The sequence below is a fragment of the Sus scrofa genome, chromosome 3, assembly GCF_054392235.1.
Source record: "Sus scrofa isolate SSC_HxYL_T2T_F1_AM1 chromosome 3, Sscrofa_HxYL_maternal_Yorkshire_Landrace_v2.0, whole genome shotgun sequence".
Lineage (NCBI taxonomy): Eukaryota > Metazoa > Chordata > Mammalia > Artiodactyla > Suidae > Sus > Sus scrofa.
In genome coordinates this window covers 108,692,910-108,718,900 of record NC_139385.1, presented here as the reverse complement: position 1 = coordinate 108,718,900, position 25,991 = coordinate 108,692,910, and the positions used below count along the sequence as shown (strand labels likewise).

Genomic DNA, 25,991 nt, shown 5'->3' with positions numbered 1-25,991 from the left:
AACTGTGTCAGATTAGAGAAAATTAGAAAAGACAAATAACATCCATCCCTGAACTGGATTCTGAACAGGAAGGAGGAAAATACCAAAAGAAAAAAAGAGAGAGAAAATAATTGATAAAACTGGTATATAATCTGTATTAGACAAATATATTCCAACAATGTTAATTTTTTTAAATTTGTCAACTGTGCTATGGTTATGTAAGGGAATATCCTTGTTCTATAATTATATACTGACATATTTAAGGGTAAAAGGTCATGACATATGCAACTTAAGACCAAATAGTTCCAAAAAATTAAACGTTTTTATATATATGCATGTATAACTAGGTGGAGAATGCATAATGATAACATGGCAAAATGCTGAAAGTTATAAGCAGAGTATAAAAGAGTTCTCTGTACTACTCTTGGTAATTTTCTATAAATTTGAAATTACTTCTTTTTTTTTTTTTTTTGCCTTTTCTAGGGCCGCACCCATGGCATATGGAGGTTCACAGGATAGGGGTTGAATCGGAGCCACAGCCGCCGGCCTACACCACAGTCATAGCAATGTGGGATCTGAGCCACGTCTGCAACCTACACCACAGCTCACGGCAACGCCAGATCCTTAACCCACTGAGCAAGGCCAGGGATCAAACCTGCAACCTCATGGTTCCTAGTCAGATTCGTTAACCACTGAGCCACGACGGGAACTCCAAATTTGAAATTATTTCTAAGGAAGCAAAAAGAATGGCTCACCCCAATTTTGCCTGTCTAAATGAAAAAATCACAAAACTGGGTCACCAATGAAATAGTCTTACACTACTTCTTTGTAAACTTAATATCCATAAGCTTTGTATACCTAATTCAAACACAGAATCTACTTTAAGACTAGTTACATGTTCTCATGATAATTTTACAATACAAATATAATTTATAAAATATTTATAATTATGTATAATATATTACATCTACATTGTAAAATAAAAAATGAACAGACCTTTTTAAACCAGTACTCACAAAAATTCACAGCCCTCTTTATTTTTTTTATTTATTTTTTTTTGGTCTTTTTGCCATTTCTTGGGCCGCTCCTACGGCATATGGAGGTTCCCAGGCTAGGGGTCCAATCGGAGCTATAGCCGCCGGCCTATGCCAGAGCCACAGCAATGTGGGATCCGAGCCGCGTCTGCGACCTACACCACAGCTCACGGCAACGCCAGATCCTTAACCCACTGAGCAAGGGCAGGGATCTAATCTGCAACCTCATGGTTCCTAGTCAGATTCGTTAACCACTGCGCCAAGACGGGAACTCCCTCACAGGCCTCTTTAAACTTGGGGTTGGACAATTTGGGGTGGACTGTTTTGGTATAATGAGTTAATTAATAAGGCACCTTTTTTTCTGATAACAAACTATTTACAAAGAGCAAATAAATGAATGCTTACAAGGATATCCACAAACCCTTTCTGGATTATTTCCTGTGCTTATACATGTCATCTTCACAACTGTTGAAACAAAGGTATGATACATGCTATCTTTTTTAAAGAGAGAAGAGTCCTATCCAAGAATGTCCAATGGTCAGTGGTGAAGGGCTTCAGCCTCTTCTGGATACTGAGGATTCAGATTAAAATGTCTACTTAAGTATTATTTAAGCTCATTCCTATTGTCAATGATCCAGTCAGTCAATCTTTGATTTTGGGTTTCTTTATGTACAAGCCCAAGTGAGTAGCAATGATGTTAAGCCCAGACATCAAAGATACATGTCTGAACTGAAGTTTCTCTAACTGGTGCAAGGACACTCTGGTTGATAGGGAGGTTCTATTTTATGTATCTGCCAACTCTCCTTAATCATCTCTCTTTTCCCCTTCCTCCCCACTTTTTAAAAATTTAAGTATCTGGGGTAGCTGCTGTGGTGTAGTGGGTTAAGAATCTGAGTGCAGTGGTTCTGGTTGTTGTAGAGGCATGGGTTTGATACCCCGTCCAGCACAGTGGGTTAAAAGGCATGGCATAGGTCACAGCCACAGCTTGGATTCAACTCCTAGCCTGGGAACTCTATATGCCATGAGTGCGGCCATAAAAAAAAAAAATTACAGTTGATTTGCAATGTTTTGTTAATTTCTACCATACAGCAAAGCAGTTCAGTTACACACATACGCATATCCATTCCCATATCTTCCCGTCACCTATTTTTACTTAAAAACATTCAAAAGGAACTACTGACACATACAACAACTTGGATGGATTTCAGGGGCAGCACGTGGAGTAAAAAAAAAAAAAAAAGGCCAATCTCAAAATATGATACCTCTATGAACCCATTTACATAAAACTATAAAAGTTGAGAACAAGTTAGTGGTTATCATGGGTTAGGGATGGTGGATGGGAGAGGGAAAGAAGATAAGAGATAGTAGGGGGCGGGGCTGTGGTGAAGGCACAGTTCTGCCTTCACTGCGGTGATGGGTACACAAATCTATACATGTGAACTAAATGTCAGAATTATACACACACACTGTACCTATGTAAAATTCCTTTTTTAAAATTTTTATTTATTTTTTTAGGGCCACACCTGAGGCATATGGAAGTTCGCAGGCTAGGGGTCCAATCGGAGCTGCAGTCACCGGCCTAAGGCGTCTTTGACCTACACCACGGCTCATAGCAATGCTGGATCCTTAATCCTCTGAGTGAGGCCAGGGGTTGAACCCATGTCCTCATGGATATTAGTTGGGTTCATTACCACTGAACCACAGTGGGAACACCAGAATTCCTGTTTTTGATAATGTACCAAGTTACGTAAGATCTTACCACTGGGGGAAAATGGGTAGTGAATATATAGGCCCTATGTGTCCTACCTTTGTAACTTCCTGTGACTCCATAATTATTTTAAAACAAAAAATAAAAACTTGACCCATGCCCCTCTAGAATCCTCTGACTTAGGTTAAAAGCATCCCTCCTACTAATGCACAGTAAGGAAAGTTTTAAAAAAGGATGAAATCTTATCTATAAGTGGGGGAAAAAATGTTTATGAAGCCTTGTGCTTAGTATTGTCTTTCTTTTGATTTGAGAAAAATTCTTTGGGCAATCAGTTAGCAGAAGACATGATAAGCTGACCTAAAAAGTCTATCTCTTGGCTGTAACAGAAAACAATCTCTCAATTAGTACAAGGAAGTTTTCACCTCATCCATCCACCATCTACAACAAGGTTCCCCTGACTTCTTGACATTTCCGTATGTAAAAAAAAAATTTTTGCCCAATAGTAAGTGAAAGAAGACTAAGCATTCAAAATATGAGGATAAAATGCTGTGCAGTGAAGGTAAGATATGGTAAAATTCTATATTGATTTTTAAAAATCAGGCATCCTTTTTGGTTAGGCTAGAATCAGCCTTAATTCCAAGGAACTTGAGCCCATAGACAGATGCCTACCACACCTAAGGAATTGGAGCCTGGAAGGTGGAAGTAGGGGTGGGGGAACGATAGAGAAATGAGTGTTGGAGGAAGTGAGAAGCCCATGCCTAAAAGCGCACAATATTGAGAGGCAAGATTTGTAGTGGTTTGTCAGCTTTTCTGTACCATGGACCCCTTTGGGAAATTGGTGAATTCTTCTCAATTACTGTTAATTTTGTCAGGTGTGATAATATTACAGTGGTTATGCTGTTTTATTTAAAACAAGTTCTGAGGTGTACACTGAAGTATTTATAGATAGAATGACAAGAGGTCTATGATTTTAAACAGTCCAGGAAAAAAGGGGGGAGTGGGGTGGGGAAAGAAGAGATGAAACAAAACTGCTAAAGCTGGTGGGGGGTTACTTGAGAGTTCTACTTTCATAAAAGACTGAAAACTCCCTAATAAATAAACACATACCATCCCCTGGTCTAAATTTTACATCTCTATTCCAACACTCGACATTAATAAACTGGGCTTTCTTTTTTAGAAAAGCTACTTTAATCATTTCTTTCATCAAACATCAACTTAATATAGAATAAAAAATATTCTTAAAATAGTAAATTGTGATCAAACCTGGCATGAAGTACCTAGGGAAGGCATAGAGGCAAATTTTAAAATTACACATATACCTAAAACAACTGAACATGACAAAAAGCCCTACCTTGAATGTGAAGCTTCAGACAGATGGCACAGATCTAGAAAAAACAACTAAGCAAACACACAAACCCTACACAGAATTTTTTAAAACTAAGCTCATGTGAACACTGAAAGTATTCTTGCTATTACCACTAATCCCAATTCAAAATTCAACTAACGCCTTTTGGTCCCCTTTGACTAAGTTTTGAGAGTTGTTTTGTTGATCATTCCTTTCCAGTTTTCCAGTGATCTACTCAATCTCTCAGAAATTCTCCTTCCTTAACCGGTCCTTAAAGGCAAACCTCTGTACTACGTTCCAAGAGCATTATAGTCTTTTATTTTTTAAACAATCCTGCATGTAGGTATTTAAATTCCTCATTTCACGGAAGAAGACTCAGGTGAAGTACAGAAGTTTCTTCACCAGAAGTTCCACAGGCACCTCAAAGGATCCCACAAATCGCTGATCACCTCTTCCTGCTGTCCTATTTCCCCACTTACCCCCACCCACAACCTTTTCTCCCCATTTCGAATATCCCCTATCAGTTTGTATTCATTGCGTCAATCTTTCAGTGGCTCAAAGCCATCATTCAAGGTCTAAACCTCCTAACTTAGAAAAACATCATTCATGAAGAGCCCCACGCTACCATACTGGCTTTATCTCTTGCCGTTATTTTGTGTTTATGCCACTCTTTGATCAGGTCCCCAAATGCACTGTCCTCTCAGCCTCAATGCTCTCGCCTAGAATGCCCTTCCTTCCCCTGGGGAAATTCTTACTCATCCTTTAATGCTCAGCTCAGCACCTTTACACATCTTGTTCTGACCCACCCCTCTTGGCAGAAAGAGATGGTATCTTTTTATAATTAAAGTATAGTTGATGTACAATGTGGTATTAGTTTCACCTGTTACAGCAAAATGATTGAGATATATTTTTTTTCATATTCTTTTCATTATGATTTATTACACAATACTTAATACAGTTCTCTGTGCTATATAGTAGGAACTCACTGTTTATCTATTTTATATATAGTAGTTTGCATTTACTAATTGCAAACTCCTAATTTACCCCTCCCCCACCCCCTTTCTCCTTTGGTAACCGTAAGTTTGTTTTCCACACCTGTGAGTCTGTTTATATTTTATAAATAAGTTCACTCGTGTCATATTTTAGATACCACACATAAGTGATATATAATATCTCTCTTTCTGACTTACTTCACTTAGTATGATAATCTCTAGTGTATCCATATTGCTGCAAATGGCATTATTTCATTCTGTTTTTTCTTTTTTGTGTTTTAGGCCACACCCACAGCATATGGAAGTTCCCTGGATAGGGGTTGAATTGGAGCTGCAGCTGCCAGCCTACACCACAGCCACAGCAACACCAGATCCAAGTTGCTTCAATGGTACAGACTCCTACTTTTTTTAAGTTCAAACTGTCGCCACTGAGTCAGAAAATCCCTCCTTATATCACAGACCTCTTCAACTGTGGACTACAAAGACTTAACGCCTCCAAGCCAATCCTGAAACATTTTTCTTTTTCTTTTTTTTTCCTGTAGCCACACCTGCAGCATATGGAAGTTCCCAAGCCAGCGACTGGGCCCAAGTCACAGCTGCAGAGTCTGATTCTTTAACCTACTGCTATAGGCCAGGGGTCAAAGCTGCAGCCTCTGCATTGACCAGAGCCACTGCAGTCAGATTCTTAACACACCACACCACAGCAGAACTCCACATTTTTCTTTCTTTCTTTTTTTTTTTTTTTTTGGTCTTTTTAGGGCTGCACTCATGGCATGTGGAAGTTCCTAGGCTGGGGGTCCAGTGGGAGCTATAGCTACCGGCCTATACCACAGCACAGCAACACCAGGTCTGAGCCTCGTCTGCAACCTACAGCTCAGGGCAACGCCAGACCCTTAACCCACTGAGTGAAACCAGGGATTAAACCCATATCTTCATGGATGCTAGTCAGATTTGTTACCACTGAGCCACAACTGGAACACCCTACATTTTTCTTTTTGATATATTGTATTGTCTTTAGTGACATTTTGTCTGTTAGAAGTGACTCAGTATTTCTGGTGGTGAAGTTTTCAATAATATATAAAATGTACACTGCCTTCTTCCTGACTTCAATTTTGTTCAGCCAGTGCTATTGTTAAGAGGAAAGATAGTCTTGCTCATATTAAACATCTTGCTCTGGGTTTGACAGGAGAATTCACTAACTTCACCAGTCAGAAGTAAACGTCCTTTAAAAATACTTCTAAAATAGCTTTATTTAAAAAGAAAAAAAAGTTTAAAGGTAACGATTCCCTCATAATCTTGAATAATCTTACCCTAACTAAGCAGCAATGAACTGACTTTGCCTCTGTATGTTTTTTTTTATTATTTTTATTTTTTTTATCTTTTTTTTGTCTTTTCTAGGGCCACACCCACGGCATATGGAGGTTCCCAGGCTAGGGGTCTAATAGGAGCTTCAGCCGCCGGCCTAGACCACAGCCACAGCAACAGCAGATCCAAGCCACATCTGCCATCTACACCACAGCTCATGGCAACGCGGATCCTTAACCCACTGAGCAAGGCCAGGGATCGAACCCACAACCTCATGGCTCCTAGTTGGATTTGTTAACCACTGCGCCACATCGGGAACTCCTGCCTCTGTATGTTAACAGACTAATTATTAAATTGCGAAACTTTCGGAAGGCATTATACTTTGACTAGTTTTCAGTAATCATCTGCTGAGCTTACCAACTTACAGAAATATTAGCTTGACACTTTATTTGAAGAAAATATTAGCTTGACACTTTGAAGAAAATAGTGTTGGTCTTTCAAAAATATTGTGGAAAGCATTAAAAAATTAACCTGGGCCCAAAGAACACATGGGAGGAACGACTGCTTCTTGGACCATGGATTTAACACTATCAGGCAAGTAATACAAAAGGGAGATAACTATTTCAAAAATTGCATTCCAACATCCAAGATTCTCTTAGGATTAGCCAAAGTGACTATGACATCTCATTTAATGTTATATTTACATTTCTGATAACTATGACTAATTCTTTTTTGTGAGGAGTGACTTTGAGTGACTCTCTTAGATGCTCATCTTCACAGGAGCTGTAGGACTCTACCGGCAACACTAATCTGTTCCGTTTTCTGCTAGTCCCTCAGCCCGTTCTAAAGTTGCCGGACGAGTACAACAGGACCCTGAGAAGCATGTGATAGGTGACCGTTTCAAAAGCTGTACTGAATGTACTGACAAAGGGATTTTAAAATACATGCACTATTTGATTTAGTGTCGAATAAAAGAATAGAAAGCTATGTTAATGCCAAGATAATGGATTGTGACAACGTTTTGAATGTTTGGAGAGTAGGAGGAAAAGAAATTACCACTAGTCACAAATGCTTCAAATTATGCATATTTTTATGATTTATGCCAAATTACCACAACCTGAAATTTTCTGTATCTACATCAAGAAAACTTCATCAATATAATCTAGTTTTAGGACCCACAGATCTAAAATACTTCCCTGGAAAGGACTAATTCAAACTTATTTTTCTAGGGTAGACTCTCAGAGCAGAGACCCTGACAAAGAGAGAGCCCTGGAGGTCTGCAGACAGTGACAAGCACATGCGAGTGAGGAAACAATCTGAAGCTCAGGAAACTATGTGAGAACTTCGCAGAAGCTCCAAAAAAGACAATTCCCAGTACTCACACAGCGACTGGAACAGTGCACATTCCCAATAATCTCCAAATACATGAGATTTGGATTTGCAGATCGAGTACTCAGGAGGATGTTCCCTTCATACTAGGGCTCAACTAATTTAGTGAGAATAATCCTAGACTAAAAGCTGCTCTAGTCCCACCTCACAAAGCAGCAAAACAAGCACTAAGAGAACTGTACCAGGTAACTTAACTCAAGACCATTGAAGAACAAAGCTAAAAAATATTTAGAGGAATTTTTTTTTTTTAAATCCACATCCAGGGGTTCACACTGTGGTGCAGCGGGTTAAGGATCCAGTGTTGTCTCTGCTGTGGCTCAGGTCACTACCAAGGTGTGGAGTTTGATGGCCTGACACGGTAGGTTAAAAATCTGGTGTTGCTGCAGCTTTGGCGTAGGTGCCAGCTATACCTCAGATTTGATCCCTGGCTTGGAAACTTCCATTTGCTGCGGTTGTAGCCAAAAAAAGAGACTACATCCACTAGCACAAAAATCTACATCTGACATCCAATCAGAAATTACAAACAAGTACAAATGTTTGACGCATAATGAGAAAAAAATTAATAGATTTAGCAGGCAAAGGCATAAAAATGTCTACCACTGATATCTCCATATAGAGAAGAAGGAAGAAGCATGAGCATGTTAAGGAGATATGGAAGATATTTTTTAAAAAATCTGAATTTCTAGAAATGAAAAATACAATGTCTAAGATTCAAATACATCCTAGATGCATCTCTGCCTCAGCCAGGCCTCCAAACTGCACAAACTAGTCTTCTTTCTTCCGAATAAAAGACAATTCCCTTTACCTTATTTAAAATATTTTATTATCTGGAGTTCCTGCTGTGGTGCAGTGGGTTAAGAATCTGACTGCAGTGGCCTGGGTTGCTACAGAGGCATAGGTTCGTTCCGTGGCCCGGTGTAGTGGGTTAAAGGATTTGGTGTTGCCACAGCTGCAGCCATAAAGTTTGAAAAATAAATCAATTAAAAAATAAAATAGAAATAAATAAAATAAAATAGAATACAATCTATCCTAACCAATATCAACAATAAATACTTGCTGAAATAAAGGGAATGCTCAAAAACAAAGGCAAAAACACAGAATTCAGGACCTCAGTTATTAATTCAACATTGCTGATCAGGTGCCGAGTATTAACATCTACATGCTGAAGATAGAACAATAAACCAAATAAACAGGGAGCTTATGTTCTAATAATCAAAACAGGAGTTCCTATTGTGGCTCAGCGGTTAACAAACCCAACTAGGATCCATGGGGATTCAGGTTAGATCCCTGGCCTCACTCAGTGCGTTAAGGATCCAGCATTGCCCTGAGCTATAGTGTAGACTCAGTTCTGATCTGGCATTGCTGTGGCTGTGGTGTAGGCCCACAGCTACAGCTCCAATTGGCTCCCTAGCCTGGGAACCTCCGCATGGGGCGGGTGTGGCCCTAAAAAAAAACAAAAAAACAAAAAAAAACAGCTACCACAAAATCTGTCACAAAGTAAGAGCATAAAAAGATATGCATGCCTTTATTTAGGACCTTTTTTTTTCCAAATTGTATTTAACTTCCCAGCTGACAATAAACTAGAAACAGCAAATTATTTAAGTGTATGTAGGTTACTTAAGGTAAGTATACTGAAGGTTGTCAAGAGGGACAATAAAAGAATCTTCTAGCAAAGATGACACAAAAGTATAAAGTAGAAACAGAAAACACAGCAACCAGACACATTTACTGGAAGAGTAAGCATCTCTGCATACTTTAATCATTAAGCCACCAAAAGTTCAATGACTGATCTAGGAACATACAATTTGTTTTTTTTCATCATATTAGATCAATTATAGTCCAAGTACTTTGCTTACGATGTCTAGGATTTGTGAAAATACAGCAACTGCCATTCAAACTGACTAAAAAATATAACATCAGTAAAGCCAAAAAAGGAAATGCCTACAACCTGGAAATTTATAGGAAAAACTTGTTTTCAAGTTTTTTTTATGAAGGACAGTTACAGGAAAAGTCACTATATTTCACTTCATAATGCATTATAGATTCTTTTTAAAAATCTCACTCTACCAACATTCTATCTACTTGATTACATATTCCGTATTTTTCAAATTTTATTTTTAAAAGCACAGACCTTGGTTGTTGATGTTTTTTTCTAACCTCACACAAAACAGAAAAGTATTTAAATGGATGGCAGTATATGAAAGGAGTGGATCTGCACTGGCTAAAGAAAGGGCAGCAGCAAGAATCCCACCCTATTTGTTCTATTTCTTCTTGCCCACAATGGAGGTTCTGGAGATGCTGACAGAAAACCCCAGTGCTCCCACCGATACTCTAAAAATTACTGGGATCGATATTAGAAGTCATGATCATTAGAAACACAGAAAGAAAGACAAAATAAGCAACTCTTACTTTTGCTCCCACCACTGTTAACAACTGATTCAACAACAATTACCAACTCCTCCTATAACCAGAGAGTGGAAGGTGCTGGCAAACAGGGTAGATAGACTGTCTCAAAGTAACACCTCAAATGTACCTTACTAATTTCAAAGATGAGGTTCCTTTGCAAGGGAGAGGCGTGAGGGCCACCATTGTAAGCAAATGATTAAAATCAACTTATGGCACCAATACTAGACACCTGACATTATACCCTTTTAGAAGGGCCAATCTATGAACTCTATTTGCTAAAAAATGTTCAATCTGAGTCTGGTCATGAGGAAAAAGTGAGATAAACACAAAATATGAGAGGGACATTCTACAGAGAAAGAGACCCAGAACCCACCACCACCACCCACCAAAAAAGTAGGGAATTGTTCTTGATTAAGAGAATAGAGACAGCCATCAAATATCATACATGAACTTAACTAAATCCTCAAAAAGGAAAATAGCTATAAAAGAAAATTTTAGAACAGCTGGGATGATCTTAACCCAGAGCCTATCAGATGATGTCATAGCACTGTTAATTTTTTAGGAATGATATTGGTATTGTGATTATACAGATGATGACCTTATTCTTAAAAGACACATACTGAAGGATCCAGCATCATGATATCTGCAATTTCAAGGAGTTCAGGGAAAAAATGAGAAAAAAGTATATACGCACGCGCGCGCGCGCACACACACACACACACATACACACACAAACACATCAGTAGAGAAAAAGGAAATGAGAGAGAGATAGCAAGGCAATATGGTAAAATATCAACAACTGGTGAATCTATATAAAGGGTATGTGGGTATTTACTATTTTTCAACTCGTCTTTATATGTTTATTTTTTAAAAATAACAAAATTGAAAGGAAAGGTCATTCACATTCCCCGAGCACACTGAGGAGAAGAGTAGTATTTCACTGAATAACGGTCTTGTAATTAAATGCTCAAAGTATAAATCAAATACACATGCAAAATTGTTTCTAACTCCAACCCACCATTTTCAAACAGTGATTCCTTTTCTGAAACAAGACTTTTACCAAATAAATATTTTTTTCTTGGAGTAGATGATATAAAAGGCATTTTAAACCAGTTCAACTACTTAGTTGGAAGAATAAAACAGATAAGGTTATTTCAGGTAACTAGTATTCTGGAAGATAAAAATATCTGTTTTTTGCCTCACATGGTAGGTGAAAAAGAAGAAAGCAGTCCAAATTCAGGCAAAGAACATATTAGATAAGGTGATCATCTTACCTTCTAAAGCCCAGAATGAGGCTGCCTCTCAATGATGTAAATGAAAGAGGCAATGTATTTGATTCCACTGCAAAACAAAATGATCATCATAAGACCCCAGACCAAAACCAAAAGCTTATATCATCAACTCATTTGGAAACACATTTATACCAATACCTTTCAAATTTCATTTTGGAAATACTTTAAAAAAATGGAAAAGTTTTCATACAAAGTTAATTAGCAGTTGCAACAAAATATATTGGCAATATAAGCTATCCTTTAAAAATATCTTGGAGTTCCCGCCGTGGCACAGTGGTTAACGAATCAAACTAGGAACCATGAGGTTGCGGATTCGATCCCTGGCCTTGCTCGGTGGGTTAAGGATCTGGCGATGCCGTGAGCTGTGGTGGAGGTTGCAGACGTGGCTTGGATCCCATGTTGCTGTGGCTCTGGCGTAGGCTGGTGGCTACAGCTCCGATTAGACCCCTGGCCTGGGAACCTCCATATGCTGCAGGAAGCGGCCCTAGAAAAGGCAAAAAGACAGAAATAAATAAATAAATAAACAAACAAATAAATAAATAAAAATATCTTCCTTTATTTATATATATCTATACAACTAATGACTCTATAAATATTATTTTATAAAAACAGCAATAACTAATGTACCAGCATACTCAAAGTCAGCCTGATACACATACCAAGGTGTACGTTAATGGACAACATGGCACTATGAAGGGAAGGTTTTTAACTACCCTTTAAAGACAGAAAATAGGGGAAAAGTTCTTTTCTGAGAGTGATGTTGGGTTCTATTGAACCATGCACTTTCTCATTCTATTTTCCACTATGATCCATGACCTGCTTTCATGTAAGAGTGGCAATAACTTCTTTACCTCTGTTATGTAGTTGATTTATACTGATCTTTCACTTTCTGATAATCGTTTGCTCTACTATTTATTCTGGCATTTAACAGGGTACAACCATGTATGTTTCAATGCTGACACTGTGTAAGCCTGACTGGCCTTAGTATTAACATGAATCACATAACCATTGCCTTTACCAGAAGGAGACAGAATCATGGTAGGCATCTCCCGAATTTTTTTTTCCCCTGTCACTCCTTTTTTTTTTTTTTTTTTTTTTTTTTTGCTTTTTTGGGCCATACCCTCGGCATATGGAAATTCCCAGGCTAGCGGGTGAACTGGAGCTTCAGCTGTCAGCCACAGCCACAGCAACACCACATCCAAGCCACATCAGTGACCTACACCATAGCTCATGGCAACAAGGGGTCCCTAACCACTGAGTGAAGCCATAGATCGAACCCACGTCCTCATGGATACTAGTCGGATTGTTACCGCTGAGCCACAACAGAATCTCCAACTGTCACTATTCTTTAATTTTCAGTATGTATGTAAAGTGGCTACTGAATGAGCCAAGAGGGGTGGAATCAGATATGAACTCACAGTGTAGTCAAAGCCAGATCCGAGCTACGTCTGCGACCTACAGCACAGCTCATGGCAACACTGGATCCTTAATCCACTGAGCAAGGCCAGGAATCGAACCCACAACCTCATAGTTCCTAATCAGATTCGTTTCCACTGCACCACGATGGGAACTCCACTACAGAAATTTTAAAGTGAACACTCCCCAAGCTTTTTGGTAACCTTTAGTTTTGCTTGATCAAATTAACTTCCATGCCTCCACACTCAAATGGAAAAATGTTTCTTACTACTCACAAACTCAGTCAAGATGAACCATCTATCAAGTGTGGTGACTACAGCTAATAATACTATACATCCTATGAGAAAAGTCCTAAGAGAGTAGATCTTAGAAGTCCTCTCACAAGAAAAAGAATCTTCTGTTACCATGTATGGGACAGACAATAACTAGAGTTACTGCAGTGATCACTTGGTAATATACACAGAAATATAGAATCATTATGTTGTATACCTCAAGCTAATGTAATATTCTATGTCAATTATACTTCAATTAAAAAAAAAAAGACAAGCCATTTTATACTCTTCTCTACTACCTGCCATTCCTTGCAGTAACCGAGCAATTATAGAACCAACCGCTCTTCAAAGACCTATAATTCAAAGGGGGAGGGAGAGCACTGATGGGATTGGGCTGAAATCTTTATAGTCTTTAAGTTCATGGCATTTTTCTTTTGCACATTTAATAAACAATCTCCTAGAAACTTATTTCTAAACTATGCAAATTAGTATTTTACAGAATATTATCAAATTCTTATTCATTAAAAAGATGACCAGAAACATCTCAGCAAGCTGCAAGTCTGCTGACAAAAAGCATCTAGTTTCCTTAGCAACAAACAAGTCTGAAAAAAAAATCAAGAGGTTGACAATGCAGTGGAATGCATGGTATGATAAAAGGAAAAGCCACCTCTCAGGTATCCACCTTATGCACCCAGATTCCCCTGCTAATGCTTCTGTTTTCATCTTGTCAATATGGAAAATCCATACATTATACAGAGTGGAAGGCAAAATCAATACACTCAGACAGCAGCCAGCATTAATACCCAACCTTACAGTCAAATAACTACACTTCTAATGGTCACCATTTTTCAGGCTGAACACTTTGTGTATCCCTTTATAATACGATCAACTATTTTAAAGAACACAGATTCAGGTAATATATACCAGTGATCTGGTTTTTCCAAAGCTCCCATTTATACAATTTGAATATATGTTAATCAAAGCTTAACTTCTAATATTTTAGGGGACTAGGAGTCCACTGGTGGGAGCAGGTTAAGGATCTCTCGTTGTTGTGGCAGTGGCAGGTTCAATCCCTGGCCTTGAAACTTCTGAATGCTACAGTACTTCCAAAAAACAAACCAAAAAACACCCCCCTTAAACTAACATTTTAGGGGTGGAAACTGATGTTTGTTTTAAATGATACCTTTTTCACAAGATCTGAAATAGTGTCAAGTTAACGCCACTGATATGTTAAAAAATCAAAATTAAAAAATGTCCAACCAATGGAGTTCCTGCTGTAGCACAAAGGGACTGACAGCTTCTCTGGAGTGCTGGGACATAAATTAATCCCTGGCCTGGCAAAACGGATTAAAGATCCGGTGTTAGTAAGGATAACTTGATCCCCTTGCTATACAGTGGGAAAATAAAATAAATAAATAAATAAATAAATAAAGATCTGGTGTTGGAGTTCCCCTCATGGCTCAGCAGAAATGAATCTGACTAGTATCCTTGAGGTCGCAGTTTTGATCCCTGGCCTTGCTCAGTGGGTTAAGGAGCCGGCATTGCTGTGAGCTCTAGTGTAGGTCGTGGACAAGGCTCAGATCCTGTGTGGCTGAAGTGCAGGTCAGCAGCTACAGCTCCGATTTGACCCCTAGCCTGGAAAGCTCCATATGCTGAGGGGGCAGCCAAGAAGGAAAAACAGAGTTTAATTGATTAACACCCAAATACAGTCTAGTGAAAAAAAATGAGGCTACAGTTAGATGGAGCTCGGCTCTGGCTCAGTCACTAACTTTGGGCAAATCATTTAACCTCTCTACACCCTTCTTTATCCATCAATGGAGGAATTTTATTAACATGTGAAGAACACTGTAAAGCACTTAGCATTTACACATGTTTACTAAACATTTGCTGTGCTTTTATTAATGAGGACTGGGAGATGGCTTCATGTAACTTTGGGCTATAAAAGGCATTAGCTCAGAAAACACTTTCGAAACAAGGGGTCATGGTTTTCACAACTCCCACAAGGTGGACAGATAGGTAACACTATCCCATTTTATGAAACTGAAGCAAAGAACCACACAGAGATTTGTTTGTTTCAGGTCCCATAATTAGCAGCTTAATTATAAACAGGACCCAACTTTTCTGGGTCCCCAATCCAATCTAACATCACATTATTGCCAAGGTCCTATTAACTTTTAAAATTACTTACAAATTATCTGTAAGTTTAAAGCATATATTATCAATCTGACTTGAACAAAACATATAAAAACTTCCTTGCTTTCAAGGAAATTACTCTGAATTACCTGAGATAGGCAGTGAGGGCCTGAACTACTCTGCATACCCTTAACAGTAACTGAAATCAACCTGTCAGGTTTACCGCTAATGTTGTATACTTACAGAAGGATAAAATATAGTCTAAGTTCCCATTTACTGCTTCACTTCTCAATTCAGCTTGAGAAAATACAGTATTTTCATGTAGGCATCCATGTTCCTAGGGATAAAGCATATTTCAATGACAATATACCTTAGCTAAAAATATTCTTTTTTTTTTTTTTTGTCTTTTCTAGGGCCACTTCCTGTGGCATATGGGGGTTCCCGGACTAGGGGTCAAATCGGAGCTGTAGCCACCGGCCTACACCAGAGCCACAGCAACGCGGGATCTGAGCTGCGTCTGTGACCTACACCACAGCTCACGGCAACGTCGGATGCTTAACCCACTGAGCAAGGCCAGGGATTGAACCCGCAACCTCATGGTTCCTAGTCGGATTCATTAACCACTGCGCCACGATGGGAACTCCTACCTTAGCTAAAAATATTCTGATATGCCAACCAAATTTCTTGTTTTCTCATTGCCTATATCACCATATTGTGATAATTCTTCATTTAAAGAGGTCATACACATAAACTGAATAACTGGACTTTAGCAAAAGCTATGAGATGGCATTCTGACATCCCAAATTAAATGCTTATCTTCAGATTAATATAATCTGTTACACTTAGAGTTCCTTCCTTCTAGGAAGAGTTCACTGAGACACTACAACAATTCTCTCACAAAATAAAAATGGAACTCATTGATCTAAAGTATTTTGGGGCATACAAAGATAAAGATCAAATTTATTTTTATTTAACTCTAAATGGTTAATTACTTGTCCCAATATCACTCTTTAATAATTTTTAAGTATGAGCCAAATTTTAACCAAATATTTACTGAACCACTTTATAATAATAGCACAATACTAAAAAACTAGTCAATAACAAAAATAAATAAATTATGGTATATCCATACAATGAAACAGCATGCAAGCATAAAAAATAATTTGTGGGAGTTCCCGTCGTGGCACAGTGGTTAACGAATCCGACTAGGAACCATGAGGTTGCGGGTTCGGTCCCTGCCCTTGCTCAGTGGGTTAACGATCCAGCGTTGCCGTGAGCTGTGGTGTAGGTTGCAGATGTGGCTCGGATCCCACGTTGCTGTGGCTCTGGTGTAGGCCGGTGGCTACAGCTCCGATTCGACCCCTAGCCTGGGAACCTCCATATGCCACGGGAGCGGCTCAAGAAATAGCAACAACAACAACAACAACAAAATCTCAAAAAAAAAAAATAATAATAATAATTTGTGGAATTAACTTACTATAATGTAAAGATGACACGTGAAAAAAACAGGTTTGGGAGAAATGAAAACATGCAGGAAAATAACTTTTTAATTCATGTTTTAACAATAAAATATGTATATGTATAGCGGTCTCAAAAACTGTTAAGTACTCAGGGTAAAAAGGGAAAGGGAAAGACACTCAAGATATAAACTCTACCTTTAAAAGGGCAGTAATTATTTAACTATTTGAAAGAAGGAAAACACTCTAACAATAATAGAAAAATAAAGGCATTATGTGAAAACCACATAGGAAACAGGTCTTCTGAACAAAATATTTCTAAGTAAAATATGTGGTACTCTGCCATGTTGTTCCTAATTGTACAGTGTTTTATTTTGAAAATGAAAAATGCAACCTTTGCTGATTCAATGCACTGTACAAATCAATTTTTCATATGCTCCTTCATTAATGCCACACCTATTCTGGACAGGAAGTATCTCTCAGGAAAACAATGTTTAGGGGTCAAATAAGGCTTATTAAAAAAAAAAACAGTAAATATACAAATGAGTGTATTATGAAAATTCATATAGAAAGAAAAAGTAATATTCAAAACATGAAAGTTGAAGCTGCACCGGAGAATAGGATTAAAGACTGAAATTGTTCTATTTAAATTTTTTCTTGAGTTCTCTTGTGGCTCGGCAGGTTATGGATCTGATGCTGCTACTGCTGTGACTCGGATCGCTATAGTGGGTTTGATCCCTGGCCTGGGAACTTCCACATGCTGGGGGTACAGCCAAAAACAAAACAAAACAAAATTTTGTCTGATATCAGCATATTGTCTTTTTAACATACAAGAAAAATGCTACTTTAGCTTTTGAAGTTTTTTAAGTTTATTTAATGACTTTTTTTTTTTTTTTTTTTTTTGGTTACCACAAAACGCTAGGGAGGAAAGATGTTCTCTTCGGTTATGAAATTAAGACTATACTTGCACTCACCTGCAGAACAGCACGAACTGACTTTATACTATCAAAGCATGGAAACACATAATTTATGTATGTCTCCTGATCAGGAGTTACTCCTAATTCATGCATTCCTTTGAGGATTTCAACTATACCTGTAAAATCAAATTTAGAAAAGCAAAGATGAAGACCTTGGAATAAATTAACAAAAGATCAAAAGGTTCAATTCATTTACTTTCTGAATGAAAGCAGGAAAAATACTCAGCATTTTGTTTGCCTAAAAAAGAATGAACAACAGAGCTAGGAAATAAGATGATTAATGAAAAAATTACATTGCTTCTTTCTTCATTTCTCCCTATTAATTCAACAGGGAGTGCCAATAAAATATCCTAGGAATTATAACTGTAAGAAAACTGAAAACAATTAAGCAAGATGCTTAATAATTTCTCTGGTGCCTCAACTGAACAGAGATCATAAAACATCATTGCTATCACAGAGCAAAGACAGACCTACAAACTTGACAAGAATAAATACTGCAGAGAAAAGAAATTAGAAGAGATCTGTCAAAGACAAGAGTTTTTAAGCACAGCACTCAGGTAAAAATTCCCTATTTGTGACTAACTTGTGGTTTCATAACACAAGAATAAAAAAAATGAATAAAAACAAGTGATTTCTCATTATATGGAAAACGATAAAAGACTAGTAAGTTGTTTTCTTTCTCTTTTCCCATTCACAAAAATATCTTTTATTAACTTCTTAAAAGGATATTTCATGTGTTCTTTCTAAAGCTATAGTTAACTTCAAATGGTACAAACTGATTTATTTGCATCAGGCCAATTCTAGAATATTGTCAAAACTAGTTAAGTGTTACCTACTTTGACAGAGAAAGCAGTTTAATAAAACAAAGGACTCATTTTCCTCTTTAAAATTTACTCCTTTAGCTTCCTCACTTTCACATTGTGAAAACTTCCTTTAAATGTCCCTGTTTTTGCCTTATATCATCTACAGAAAAATTACATGGCTATAAATGTGTTATGTAATACGCTCTAGTACAAAAACTTGATTGTAAATTCTGAGTGTAAAACTACATAGGCAAATTTGACTAATTATGAATATCTGCACATTTTAGATAAAATTCAGATGATAGATCAAACTATTTTAAATTTGAACAGTTCATTATATTTAAAATTGCCTAATATCTTCAAAATTTTAGATATTTAAATACATTTCTCAAGATGTAAAAATAAGAGAAAAAAAATCCCAAAAGACAAAGCATGTGTTTACACATAAATTTAAGAGAACATACATGTAGAATTGGTCCAAACAACAATAATCCTACACAATCCTAACAATAATCATAAGCAAAATTTAAAACTATTCCTCTAATAATCCCCTGGGAATTAGTACTAATAACCCTTAAAACCATCATAAAATGGCAAATCACACTGTGCTGGTCTTCATATGCAAATATTACCAAGCTCTTGACAGGGGGACAGAGCTAGCTGCTTTTCAATTACTAGTCACATACAGATCTAACTTCCTCCATAGCCCCCCTAACCAGTAATGACTGTTCTCACAACCATGGTTTAAAGCAAACAGCTAAGTTTCTGCTAAGACACTCTAGCAAAGTGGCAAAACAAAAACAAGCTTTGGAGTTTAAAAGAGACCTAGCTTTCAACCCTGATTCTAACACTTAATGGCAAGTGTAAATTTGAGCAAATAACTTTCCTTTTCTGAGCCATAATTTCTTAGCTTACACACTAGAAATGGCAATATGCACAATATCCACAAAGGAACTGTGTCTTTGACACTTTGGGTTGTTTTTGGTTTTTTTTGCTTTTGGCCACCCTGTGGCATATGGGGTTCCCAGGCCAGGGATCAGAGCCGAGCTACAGTTGTAACCTACTGTGCAGCTATGGCAAAGCCAGATCCTTTAACCCACTGTGCCAGGCCAGGGATTGAACCTGTGTCCTAGTGCTCCAGCAGGAACCTGCTCCCATTGCGCCACAGAAGGAACTACACCTTTGATACTTTAACACGTAACGTTTGGCTTGATCCTTCTACTCAACATCCATGGATTAACCAAGGCAATGTATGTCAAGGCACTCAATGACTAGAAGTTTTCTGACCCATAAGAATCCATGACAATTAGGGAGTTCCCGTCGTGGCACAGTGGAAATAAATCCGACCAGGAACCATGAGGTTGCAGGTTTGATCCCTGGCCTTGCTCAGTGGGTTAAGAATCCGGTGTTGCCATGAGCTGTGGTGTAGGTCGTAGACGTGGCTCGGATCTGGCATTGCTATGGCTGTGGCGTAGGCTGGCGGCTATAGCTCTGACTAAACCCCTAGCTTGGGAACCTTTGTATGTCACAGGTATGGCCCTAAAAGGACAAAAAGACAAAAAGACAAAAAAAAAAAGAATCCACGGCAATTAAATGGATGGATGAAAAGTACCAAAGACTGTAAATATTACCCATAGGTATGGAAGAAATTCTGGTGATCTAGGCCTACAGAAAGATTGAGGACAACAGGAAAAAGAAATCTATACTTTAATAGAAAAAAAAATTATACTTTAATAAAAAAAAAAAGGCTCAAAAAAAAAAAAAAAGAATCCAAGCCTTACCAGCCTTACAACTTAGTTTAGATCAGTGTATCAAGCTCTATATTAACAAGGCTTTCAACTCAGTCTATGGGGAGTTGGGGGGTGGAAGTACTTCTCTATTTAAATAAAGCTGGAAATGCCTTTAGAAGCCAAGTAATTTTTAGCAAGTGTTAGAGTAAGTGATTTCTTCAAAGATCAAAGATACCTTGTCTCCCAATTGCTGGCAGGTGATTGTAACACTACAAAAATACAAACACCTGCACCTTCTGCTTTCCCTAGAAGCAGAAAGATTTAGGGTCAAGTCCTTTTGGATACAGGAATGATTTCATAAACTCTCTACTTAACTAAAACTAAAGAAAAAAAATATGTGTGAAACCCTAAAAATACTAAATAAATGTTAATAGTAACAACAATGATGTTATTTTTTTAGCTGTCTTAAAACACTAATAATTTTAAAATTTCCTTAGATGATACAAGAAGTAAATATAGCATAAGGTAGCTATATGTGATATTCTGATGTTCGGAAATAGGCCAACAAATTGATTGCAGAGAGAAGATTCTTATTCCTATACCAACATGTCTCCCCATCCTCTTAATTCTTCATTTTTCCAGTAACACTTTTCTGAGAGAGAAGTGCATTCTCCTCATTTAGATGACCTGTGTTGGCAGCATTTTTAACTTACCTTTCTAACTGAAACTAAAGCAGGTTTAAGAAACCTCGGTTCCTATCATTGCTCAGATAAATTCTGTCACTCCCTGAAGCACTCTGAGGAAGCACACAAAGATATTCACTTCAGCTACTACAGTCAGATAGGAAGAGGAAAACACCTCTCAATAAGGAGAAAAATAAAGGATTGATCTGACATAACAAACATATCCTTCTCAAAAATACAATTCATGTTTCTTTTTAAAATTAAAATTGAAACAATCATAAGTTAACTTAGATAAACAAGGATCTCAAAAGTCTGTGAACTCAGAAAATCTAAACAAAAGTTCCTGTTGTGGCTCAGTGGGTTAAGAACCTGACTAGTATCTATGAAGATTCTGGTTCTACCCCTGGCCTTGATCAGTGGGTTAAGGATCCAGCATTGCCGCAAGCTGCAGTGTAGCTTGTAGATGTGGCTGGGATCTGGTGTTGCTGTGGCTGTAGCATAGGCCAGCTGCTGCAGCTCTAATTCAACCCCAAGCTGCAGCTCCAATCTGACCCCTAGCATGGGAACTTCCATATGCTGCTGGTGCGGCCAGTTTAAAAAAAAAAAAAAAAAGAGAGAGAGAGAGAGAGGAAAAAAATGTTTTATAAGAATGACAATATTTTAGGGAGTTCCCCTCGTGGCTCAGCGGAAACGAACCTGAATAGCATCATGAGGTCGCAGGTTCGATCCCTGGCCTCGCTCAATGGGTTAAGGATCTGATACGGAATTGCAGTAGTTGTGGCATAGGCTGGCAGCTACAGCTCTGATTTGACCCCTCGCCTGGAAACCTCCATATCCTTTGTCTACAGCCCTAAAAACATAAAAATAAATAAATAAATAAAAGAATTAAAATAGTTTAAACTACTGAGAAAGATATATAATTTTCTTGCACAAATTTCAACTAGGACTGTTACATCACATGATTTGAAACTCTACCCAGAGCACTCACTATACAAGGAGGTAATTTACCTAAGAGTTCCCTGGTAACCCTAGGAGTTAAGGATCCAAAGTTGTCACTGCAGTGGCTTGGGTTCAATTCCCGGCCTGGGAACTTCCACATGATGCAGGCATGGCCAAAAAACCAAAATTAATAAAAGAGTTCCCATTGCGGTGCAGCAGAAACGAATCCAACTAGTAACCATGAGGTTGAGGGTTCGATCCCTAGCCTCACTCAGTGGGTTAAGGATCCAATGTTGCTGAGAGCTGTGGTATAGGTCGAAGACAGCTCGGATCCAGTGTTGCCATGACTGTGGTGTGGGGCAGCGGCTACAGCTCTGATTCAACCCATAGCCTGAGAACCTCCATATGTCACAGGTGTGGCCCTAAAAATAAAAAAAGAAAAAGAAAAAAAATTAAAATTAAAAAATAAAACAGGGAGTTTCCATTGTCAGTGGTAACCAACCCAACAAGGATGTGGGTTCAATCACTGGCCTCACTCAGTGGGTTAGGGGTCCAGTATTGCCATGAGCTGTGTTGAAGGTCGCAGATTTGGCTCGGATCCCAAGTTCCTGTGGCTGTGGTGTAGACCAGCAGCTGCAGCTCCAATTCGATCCCTAGCTTGGGAACTTCCATATGCTGCAGGTATGGCCCTAAAAAGCCAAAGAATAAAAAATAAAATAAAATAAAAAGTGCCTTCTATTCAACCATCTCACTCAACTGCGATTTCAGCTTTCATATCAATCCTTCCTTTTTTTATATTTTGTCTCTTTTATTTTCTTATTTTCATATTTCCTAAATACACCAAGGGACATAGATCCTCAATCATTGTGCATTATTTCCCCTTACTTGGGCCAGTTTGCTAAAATTCTAAGAGATGACTTTTCCATTTGAGCCACAGAGAAAAATACTAGGAAGATAAGCCATGAGGAGGTCATTATGAGAATTTTTCTTAGGCGTTGGTGATGGCCAAAGTTACAGCCAGAAAAATTCTAGAATTCAATAAAATTTTGATCATCCTACTGTTGAAAACTTGGTCCATTTTAACCTGAACTCTAAATACCCTTCTTTGATTTCCTGAAGGGTTTTATTTATTCTTTATGAAACACTACTCTACATCCTTCATCTCTGCAGCCATCTTTGTCTTCAACCCCTTCTACCAGTTATATATGACTTTGCCCAGACAAAAAACAAATTCACTGCAATAAGAAGAATGTTGCTTTGTTTGTTTTTCTGTCTTTTTAGGGCCGCACCCGCAGCATATAGAAGTTCCCAAGCTAGGGGCTGAATCAGAGCTGCAGCTCCCAGTCTACACCTCAGCCACAGCAACACCAGATCCAGGCCATATCTGTGACCTACACCACAGCTCACAGCAACGATGGATCCTTAACCCACTGAGCAAGGCCAGGGATTGAACCTGCACCCTCATGGATGCTAATTAGGTTCATTACCACCAAGCCACAATGGGAACTCCAAGAATGTTACTTTCTTACCTTACAATAAAGAAACTATATAGAAGACATATAGCCATTTCCCTGTTACCTGAAGAAAAGACTGTAGAATATATATTTATTTCAGCACCTCCTAAAAGGAAACTAGTTTTTAAAAACTGCAAAACAGGGAGTTCCCACATCATACAGTAGGTTAAGAATCTGACTGCATAGAGTTCCCATCGTGGCGCAGTGGTTAATGAATCCGACTAGGAACCATGAGGTTGCGGGTTCGATCCCTGGCCTTGTTCAGTGGGTTGAGGATCCAGCGTTGCTGTGAGCTGTGGTGTAGGTTGCAGACGCAGCTCAGATCCCACGTTGCGTTGCTGTGGCTCTGATGTAGACCGGTGGCTGCAGCTCCAATTAGACCCCTAGCCTGGGAACCTCCACATGCCTCAGAAGCGGCCTTAGAAAAGGAAAAAAGACAAAAAAATCAATAAATAAATAAAAATAAAATGAAATGGTAATTCTAGGAAAAAAATACTAAAAAAAAAAAAAAAAAAAAAAAAAAGAATCTGACTGCAGTGACTCAGCTTCTGAGGAGGTGTGTGTTCAATCCCCAGTCTGGTGCAGTGGGTTACAGGATCCAGCATTGCCACAGCAGTGCCTTGGATTCGATCCCTGGCCAGGGAATTTCCATGTGTCTTGGACGCAGCCATTAAAAAATACTAATAATAAAATATGAGGACAGAAATTCTAACTCTAATCCCAGGCAGGTATGGATGGAACCTATGATCAGCCACTGAATCTCTCTGGGCTCTCAGTTCCTTCATTAATACAATGTGAGCTTTCAACATGGCACCCTTGACTTTAGGGTTCTAAGAAAAGAATGATTCAAGACAAAATCCACTTTTCTACTAGGATGAGTTACAACTTTGGAAAGAATTTATATGAACTCTTTCATGTTTACCAAGCAGTTAAAATGCAGTAACCAATTCAAGTCTAGATACCCTGGTTGAGAAAAATTTACCTCACAACCAAAAGAATGTTTCAACAGGAGTCTGAAAGTATTTTATATCTGTGTAAAGATGGACAATACTAATATGCCCAAAGATTTTCATGAAGTGATATAACCTTCCTGTGGCTCAAAAATACTAGGTTAAGGCTTACCTTATAGAGCTTTCAGAACTGGAAGATATGCAAAGAGTTAATCAACTAGCATATTGTTTTCACAGAGATTTTTCTAAAAAGGATTTAGAGATTTTTATAGCCTGAAACAATTAGGGAATACTTGTTTCACTATCTCCTTTAAGCCAGAAGATGGCTATATATTTAAAATAAAATTGCAATATGAAAGTCTGCTAAAAGCACTTTTTTGTTGTTTGTGCATTCTGTTTGTCACCCAGTGTCATACTAACAACTCTGCATCTCATTCTAAAGCACATTATACGGCGAGATAAAATGAAAAAGACCATTTTTTGTTTCCCCAAGGGGGAAGTACTTCTGTTAAAAGCATCTTTTTATGAGACTACTCTTTCTGAATTACCAATAATGCAAACCAAAGAATTAGATACTGTACTCTAAAATTTAATATTTGTTCAATTCTTATTCATATCCTATAGACATCCCATGTGTACAGGGAAAAGTATGCTAAATGCTTAAACGTACTTTAGAAGCTGAAAGATTGAACATTTCTGTCCTTCAATCAGTAGGCTGTCAGGTCATGAGCACTCATTTTACAATAAAAGTTTTCCTGCCCTTCCTATTATTATAACTCAGCTCAGTTAAGAAGAAATAGACTGGTCCACAAAGAAAATGGTTTGATTATATACAACTTTATCCTTAATAAGGCTAGATAAACTAATTCCAAACACTGTAGTATATAAAATAAAGAACTAAAGAGTTTTTTGAAAAACTTAAAAATAATGAACTATTTAAAACCACACTCACAAGTTTGATTATCAAGATCAGAGATGAGTTAAGAAATGAAATTAATGAAATTAAGATGAAAGAAATCCATTAGGTTTTTTTAAAACACCTAATACTTTACTATGACTTAATTCTATGCCCTCAGATGTTCTAATACTCAGGAATAAGCATGTTTTCCCAAATAATTCAACTAGTTTTGTGTAGAAACTGTTATACTGGATATCTGAACCATTACAAACCTATAAAAGGCAAAACCTTACCTTGAACATTTTTCTCCTTCTGATATCCAACTAACAATGGCCAAAAATAGTGAGTTCTGATAGGAAAACCTTCTTCCTTTAGAGCCTTCATTAGAGACTTTGCCAAATCTGAAAGAGATACCACTTATTACAAAGTTATCTCAACAAAACGTATTGAATGGGAGTTGTCATTAGGAGAACACAGTACCGATTTTATTGGCTAGTAAAGCACACTGGAGTGTGAACTGGAAAGGAGATCTGTGCAACCGGGCTTCCTTTAACTTCTTACAGTAGTCTTTAAGCTTCTCTGTAGGCTAGAAAAGAAAGGCATCACATCAGCTGAATCTGCAAATGTCCTACCACTTGACTTTCTGGAAATATTCTATCACTTTTGAGATAAAAAATTTGAACTTTTCATCCTCTTTCTACCCAATAATCTTACAACACAAAAACAAAGTGTTCATAATATTTATAGGTGGTCTAATCTCATAATATGT

The 25,991-nt window shown here is 37.9% G+C and overlaps 1 protein-coding gene across 1 annotated transcript in view; it reads right to left on the bottom strand.

Moving 5' to 3' along the window:
* LRPPRC (leucine rich pentatricopeptide repeat containing) overlaps nt 1-25,991 on the bottom strand; it is a 114,192-nt gene that overhangs the window by 64,240 nt on the left and 23,961 nt on the right. The window contains exons 10-14 of the mRNA XM_003125183.7: nt 25,703-25,808; nt 25,516-25,623; nt 17,703-17,821; nt 15,515-15,608; nt 11,433-11,499 (exon numbers count right to left, since the gene is read on the bottom strand). Coding sequence (XP_003125231.4) covers nt 11,433-11,499; nt 15,515-15,608; nt 17,703-17,821; nt 25,516-25,623; nt 25,703-25,808 — 494 coding nt within the window. The remainder of the gene's footprint in view (nt 1-11,432; nt 11,500-15,514; nt 15,609-17,702; nt 17,822-25,515; nt 25,624-25,702; nt 25,809-25,991) is intronic.